Consider the following 8,294-nt stretch of genomic DNA (forward strand, 5'->3'; position numbering starts at 1 on the left):
CTGGCAGCCGGTCTCCGTAGAATCGACTCGACTGACCCGATCTGGGTTACCCGGCCATCCGTCTCTTCGTCCCTCTATCCATTCCTTTCCACCTTTCTTGCTGACCACGTTCGTTCATTCGTCCATTTGTTCCCGCCATCGGTTTAGAATCTACCCTTCTTGCTCTTTCCTAAGAAGATTCGATAGATGTACGATCGCTAACTTAAGGGGGAATCCTTCCCCATTCAGAACCGATCGATCGAATTTGTCGCGGGTTTGGCTGCTGAAATCGCCTATTCCATACGAGTGATTTCACTCGACGGTATTTTGGCGAACGTTCAGTTCAGTTGGTTCAATGAGCTTCGCTCGACGTCGCTCAATGACAGATCGGTTCCCGCGATAATCGCCGTAAAATCTAGCAGATCTATAGTAATGAATCTTAATTTACCTGAGAAAGATAAAAGCAAGAGAACATGAGAGAGATAAAGAAAAAAAGATAACAGTAAAAGCAGGGAATAATGGAAAACAATCAAAAAGAATTCAAATTAATCTACAAAGATTCTGAAACTCACGTTTGGTCCATACTTTCGTTTGAAAAGATCTCTGACCATGAAATTACTTTTTTGTCTTCTAAGATCGGTCTTCTAAGATAATTCTCGGTTTTCTTCTAAATATTATTTATATATTAAGAAAATGTTCTTACAATTAACATAAGGATGTTGAGATACACATCCAAAAGACTTCTTAACTTCTACTCTTACTTCTGTTACATTTATTTCTTTTATAACGGTAACATTTAATCAGCCTGACTAATTAAATGTACTCTTTCATACCTATTTGTACGTCATATGAAAAAGTGATCAATCATATCATTCGTATCATTTTTAACTTGTACTTGCTTATGACATTACTATATTTATTATTATAATACAAAGGCACTAATCGGTAGACACTTGGTACATTATCTTTGAAAATCATGGTTCCATTCATTTTATAATTAAATACGAATATTTGTTAACGGAAGTGCGAAAAAAGAAACGAATTTTTTTGATAATTTTTTTGTGTGATCTACTTTTTTATATGGAAAGTATATTTGGTTATGACGTCAGCGAGGATCACTCGTTCAAATTGAATCAAATTAGTCACGAGTTCAAATTATGGTTACATACTTTTACAACTGATTTCTCTTGTATTATATTTCTCGAGAACTTGCCGATATATCAGAGGTAAATGCCTCTATGACATTTTCAATTTTCATCGAATCGCATCTGAGTTATAGTCTTCGAAAAACTAGTTTAGGATTCATCGATCATCGACAGGTCATTCTATCTTTTTGTGGTGAATCTAACAACTGATTCTATTACTACAGAGTGAATACCATTCACACTTGACATGCCGGTATATAAGACTCAATAATTCAAGATACTATTTGCAAATGGACATTTAATGTTAGAAGAAACCCGTTATAATAGGCTATATGCTAAAAGTACTTATATAAGAATATCGTCGAAGATTATTGACGCTTTTAAACAGAAACAGATTCTCAAGAGCTTTGCAAAAAGGCCAACAAAATTTGCATCATAAATCGCGAAATGCTTGCAGAAATAGAGGATATAAGTTTTACAAAAAATAATACTTTTTTATGAAAACTGAAATATACATGATAACAAAAAATTCTTTTTTTATCATTGAAATATAGTTTTCATGAAAATATTTATTTCAGTTGCGATAAAATAATTCTACGATTGTTCTTAATTCCTAAACTTCGTATATGATTGTTCTTGATAGCGCATTGTTTCTATCGGAGTTTTTAACAATTTATAACTTGGTTTTAACTGTAGGTTAAAATCCCTACTCTGATTTCATTGTACAAAAATGTATTCCTTATGAAAACAGGGTCAAACCGGTGTGTTCTTCTTTTGATTCAAGTTTCACGTTCAAACCAGTGTGACACACCTATATGGAATCGTTTGCTTATTTCACGAAAAATGTAAGTCGTATAACATTTAATTTCCTGATAATCATATTCTTGCTATTCCTTCTGCAGATTCTTTCTGAGCGATTTTTATATTTTGCTTATATTTAAATTTAGCTTATTATGCATGCAAATTAAAAATAAAAGAAACATTTAGTGAAAAAACATTAAAAACCATTAAGCAAAAAAATTAAGTATCCACATTATCGTTACACGCAAAAGTTTAATGAATAAAATAAGTAACATAAATCTTTCTACATTCTTATATTAGCATATAAAATACGTCATACGAATATATTACAATTTTTGATCGATCGATATGTTACAATCTCAACATAAAGCAGAGCGTGAAATTCGCAAGTACAATATATTATAGTATACATTTCTGGGGAAAAATAAAGAGAATACATTAATTTAGTCTATAATTTTATTATTTTTTTATATTTACAATCACACAAGAAAAATGTAAAACACGCAATTTGTTTTCAATTAAAAGAGATTGCCAAAAAAAATATAGAAACAAAAATAAAATAAGAATTAAAATACAAGACCGATCACCGATTAACCATTCCTGTACCTACTCTGATTTTATTGAAATCCATTCACACAAAAACACAGTATCAAATTGATGTAATATCAACAAGATATTATACAATTTACATTAAATCCGTATACACAAAACGCATCAGATTCGATCTTGCGACATTTTTGAACACATACAAGCAGAGAATCGAAATCTGAAAGCGCGCATTCGCATTTTCATACATTATGAAACGGTGCTAAGAGTTCATCTGAATATTCTTATCCGGAGAGTTGCTCATTTACTATATACATAATTCTCTAATCGATCTCAAAAACAATTTCCTCCAAAAAAGGAGACGCAGATTCATTCAAGCTAAACCTTCAATTAAATCGTTCATGCCGACACGCCTTTCCTTTCCGCGAACTCCACTTACGACATCCTGAGGAACATCTCCGGTATTTAACGCATACCGTTCAGGCGGATCATCCGTCTACCTCTGCGTTGTATATGAATCGCGCATATACATGAATTGTACAATATACTAGCAATACGTTCGACGTACATACGGATGCGTAAGTCGAGCGCCGTGACATGGACGATGGTCCGTTACGTTAATGCGACTTTTTCGCTCGCATATAACGTAAGAACGTAACGGTCGAGTTGCTGCGGACGAGTGCACGTCGCGTATCGATCGGGTATCCGTAGCGATGCGCAATGTGTTGCTTCCGAATCGCGTTTCCTCTACCGCGTTTCACGAGGCTCGCGAACATCATTAACAATCTGTCGCTCATGAAGCAGCAAGTTCACGAGTTCTCACTTTTTTTCTCGTCGTCTTACAATAACTTATAACAAGCTTTATAACAGCCTCATAGAGTACCTCTTCGTATAATTAAAAATATTCAAGGCTACAATGATATTAAAGAAGAACATGATTTTGTTTACAAAACGCAAAGATCGGTCTCAGTCTGAGTGATTTTGAGGCTGCGTGTTGGAAGATATCCAATATGAGAGGATATAATAATTCAAAGTTAATTGTAATCCTATCGCTAAACGGTGGGTAAAGGAGAGTTAATCGGGAAAAGGAAAGAGTGAGAGCGCAAAAAATATATATATCGTATGTAACAACATCGTGAAAAGTCTAAAATCTGTACCGACGACAGATACGATCCGTGCGTCGTCTGTAAGGCGATAACGGTCTTCGATCGAACCGAGCACGGGTCATACACGCGTGTATATATACATACACACGCCGATCAAGGTATATATATATGCATAGTGAGGCACGCACGAACCAGCTTGTGTTTGAGCCAGAAACCGGGCGCTCTTCCAAATCTGTCAGTAGGTCAGTCGGAGGAGCCATCGCACTCGACCGAATATCCGGGCGTTGCGTGACCTTGACCACGAATCATTCTTCTGTCTTTCATCCAAGTGCCTGGCGACCTGTCGATTCTCATCTTGAAAAGTCCTGCTTCCATGCAGAAACACAAGTCAAACGCGACGCTTCGTGTCGGGGGTCAACAGACGCTTTGCACTTTGTAAATGCGCAAACCGTTGCTCATTTTTTTATCATTTAAGATAGGCGTTTTATCTCTCTCTTTTATGTCTCTCTCCTCTTTCACGCGTCCCCTATTAATGTGCGGTTTCAAGAAAAGACGGATGTATCGCTAACACCGAGTCCTTTCTCAAAGTCCACAAAGTCTCAAAGACTGGAAATATATCAATATGTGCCTCACAAATAACGGTAAGCTATGTGAAAGTCATTTTGCGAATGTGTGGTCTTTACCTATAGGATAGGCGGCAAACGAACGGAGCCAAGAGATAAGCGTTGACATTGTTAATTGGAACTCATTCGCATACCAATTCACCGTAATCGCTACTCAACGATTTTACAGAAGATTACGCAATTATCGTGATTAGACAGATTAAAACAAATTCAATTTAATCACATATTCGCATTCTCGCGTATCTTAATATCGATTCGCTCACTCTGTGCCACACTTTGGATCATATCCAAAATAAAGAATTATACGAAGTTTTCGCTAGTGATCAGTGAGAGTTTGCAACATTTTCAACCGTAAGGATTGCGAATCAACTGATAATTCGTATAACCCAATTGGTAATCGTTTCTGTGCCAGTCGTCTTGTCCATATCCTGCAAAGAGAATGTTGGAAAATTAAAAATAGTATCTACTTTAAATAAAAAAAGAACTTTTCCTAACAAGTTTGAAACACTGACATCGAGCATTTGTAATGCGCTTTCTGAAGGTTAAAAAAAGTATAATATATCTAATCGTGTCAAATGTACAGTTATGATTCGGAACGAACTTCTCTAACAGATGTCAAATCTATTTGCAATCTTGTTGCTATCAACTGACATTAAATAAATTGATGATCAATACTTTATATATATATATATTAGTCTACAAAGAACATTAGTGCAACCAATTTATTGCACCATATGAACGATGCTGATCTTAACTTAGCCTACATAATTATGCAAAGCTATCATCCTGTAGCAGTTGCTCTTGTTCGATAAAGAAATTTATTTCATATTAGCACATATAATTTTACAATAAATCAATATAAATCAAATGCATGGCGTATTATTGTAAAAGGAATTCCAAATGCACAATAATAATTTTTAATAATTTTTATGAATTGATTTGTAAATTAAAAAATGTGAGTATAAATAATATTACAATATTTAAAAATAAAATTGAAATTTTATTATTCTTTGTACTTTCCGTTTAGTCTATTTAAAAATTTACCAAACAAAAGACTTACTTAATATGTTTCAGGAAAAAATAAGTCAAAATATTCTTACCCGTTGGATAGTCACTTGATTCCACTGCAGTGGAAATAAATTGAATAGGATGCGATTGTTGTTGAGATTGATTTTGTACTGTGCAAACTTTTAAATGCGTCAATATCGATGACAAAAGTATTGATCCAAATACGAGAATCTTTTTGATAAAGTGAACTCCTAAAATAATCGGTAATAGCAATAACTTTAATTTTATTAAATTTAATATTATAAGAATTGGAAAGATGATGGATTTCTTTTTCTTAAAAATTCGCCAGTCACCTGAAAAAATAAATAATTTATTGATCTTTGATCTTTCGAACATTTATACTACAGAACTATTGACATGAATTAAATATCGTTGCCGTTACAAGAAATATAAGGTAGTAAACGCTGTCATTTCACCGTTGCATTCATCGTTTTTTTCAAATATACAGAACATTGTAACAGATTGCATAGTTCTGCAGTGATAATACTTGTTTTGTGTAACGTTACCCGTTATCCGAAACAAAATGCAACAGAAGCTACGATTATGCTGTCAGATATTATGAATTTTAATGTCCCGTTGTGTAGAACAATGAGTACACCTTTTCTTTATTGTTGCCAAGATATCAATATATTATTATAAAGACTGACAACTTCAAGAATCTCAAGAATAAAAAATATAAATAATAGTTATAGTTATTAATTATACTATATATATGTACTAAAAATAATAATGTGCAGAAAAATACAATATTTTTATACATAGTATATTCTTACTGATATAAATGTTTTATCATTAGATAGATTTGTTATCAAATCTTACCCTCTTCTTCCTTATCTTTCATCTGTGCGAGTTCATCTTCGTCCACTAACATCAAACTCGACGGAAAGTCTCAGGCAACTGCTGAATTGTCTACCGTATATACAATGGCACGTTTTGTCAATAAATCCTCTATGATGTCCCTAACAAAGTTCAGGGTTTCCGTTATGCTACTCTTAAATGCTCGAGAACGTGGTACATAGGGCAAAAATGATTGCTTGTGTATCGATGGTATCCTTATTATTCGAAACGGTCCGTAATTAAATTCCTAAAATTATATTTTTTTTAGTTAATTATAATTTTATAATCTATATATAATTTATAATATGTTTTATTATAATACTATATATAATTATATACATTATATATAATTTATAATAATATATGTTATTTTAATAATATAACTTATAATAATAAATTTTGTATATGTATTATTTATTATCTGATTTATATTGATCATTAATCTTTTTAATTAATATTTTATCAATTTTGTCATAACTTTATTATTAAAATCATATTATGTATTTATAGCTAAATCCGAATTAAATAAAGAAAAATAAAGTGTTAATAACTTTATTATTTTATTAAAAACAAAAATATATAAAATAATATATTTATTTTTGACTGTTACTTATTTTACATTTGTTACACAATTAGCACTGTAGGTTTTTAATTTATAAATTTTGTAAATATAATTAAACGTTTACACACAGATATCGTTTACCACAAGTACTTACTTTTTCTTTAACTATTGTATTCAACCATCTTACAACTCTGTATTTCCCGCAAGTTGTAAAATCTTTGTGCAAACTGCATTGCATTTGACATTTCTGGACAAAAAGATCCGTTGTATTATCAAACGTCCACGAATGAGTCCGTCGTGAACAAATAATCAACAGAATTAATATCCAACACCATGTTTGGGCCACTCTTGGACATCCGATTTTGCAAGACCACTCGATAACTTCGAAAGTTCCGCACTTCATAATTGAAATAAATAATATTAATCTTGTAATATTAATTTCGATTCCTATAAATTAATTGATTTACATACGATGACAATCGGCTGATCTGTACCGAACTTTCGTCATAGTCAAATCGATCGCGAAATGAGTCATTGAGATGCTTCGCATAGAAAGAAAAAAAAGAATAATACAATTAATTAAACAAATTGCAAGTAACGTTATAGAAGATGTAAATAAACAAATTAACACCACAAGAGCGCGCACTATTATCACAACACCGTGACGTACATTGCGGATAGACGAGATTAGATGCACTGCTTACTGACAGTGGTGAGAAGGTGTCCTGACCATTTATACGGCGTGCATTTAGGTCGGTGGGGGTAACGGTCCATGGCTTAGATAATACTGTACAGAGAGATTGCCGCTGCACACTATGCGATGCGACGTCTTAGGAAACACGTAAAGGATTCGCTGACGGTCGGCTGACCGTAGAAGTTCGTGTAATGATAGTGAAACAAGTTCTGAATTTGTAACATCAAACATAATGACCCAAAAATGAGGAAAAAATTATCTCTAATAACATCCTGCGATAGAGAGAAAAATACTTCTCCATAGATTTATTAATATTCTTTGCTAATCATTATACGCATTTTTATATACATATGTGCAGAAAATGTGAAGATGCATTTATCAAACTATATAAAATTAATTATAAAAATTGGTCCACATAACAATATGAAACTACTTTAGAAGTTCTGTAAGTTCAGTTTCTTGACCGATTGATCCAAAAGATCCTGGGAAGAATGTAAATGTAATTTTATTTTTTATTAAACAATTAATTTTAACGGTACACCATACAATCGCTGCGCGATGGAGTTGTCAACCTACCAGACAATCAAGATTTCTCACAAAGTTTTCTTACTTGAAGCAACAGCGGTGAACCGCACTGTAATTATTAAATGCTATATATTCCATTCTGTATATTTTCATTCTGTAATACATGATTAACAAACGGGTCCTATAATCGTACGTATTTAGAGTGGGAAATGACAAACGCACGTGCCGTAATAATAATGTCCTTCATTTATCCGTTTCACAGATTTCAGGAAAGGTTCTTCTCCGCGACGTTCTCTCCCACACAATTGTAAACGAACACATTCCTCGACTAGTGGGAGCGCTATATTTTCCAAGGTACCCACCCGCAACGACCCTCAATTTTTTTATCGCGCATAATCACAGATAACG

The 8,294-nt window shown here is 33.1% G+C and overlaps 1 protein-coding gene across 1 annotated transcript; it reads right to left on the reverse strand.

Annotated features, from left to right (window-relative positions):
* Positions 1 to 2,433: 2,433 nt before the first annotated feature.
* Positions 2,434 to 7,464, reverse strand: LOC114932617 (uncharacterized). Its single transcript, XM_029304903.2, is given in 4 exon segments — positions 2,434 to 4,628; positions 5,301 to 5,561; positions 6,088 to 6,352; positions 6,822 to 7,464. Coding segments are annotated over 4 exon segments (858 nt in total). The 5' UTR covers positions 7,071 to 7,464; the 3' UTR covers positions 2,434 to 4,545.
* Between the last annotated feature and the right edge of the window lie 830 nt (positions 7,465 to 8,294).

Source organism: Nylanderia fulva, unplaced genomic scaffold, assembly GCF_048542155.1.
Source record: "Nylanderia fulva isolate GAGA-0341 unplaced genomic scaffold, ASM4854215v1 Scaffold13, whole genome shotgun sequence".
NCBI classification, from domain to species: Eukaryota; Metazoa; Arthropoda; class Insecta; order Hymenoptera; family Formicidae; genus Nylanderia; species Nylanderia fulva.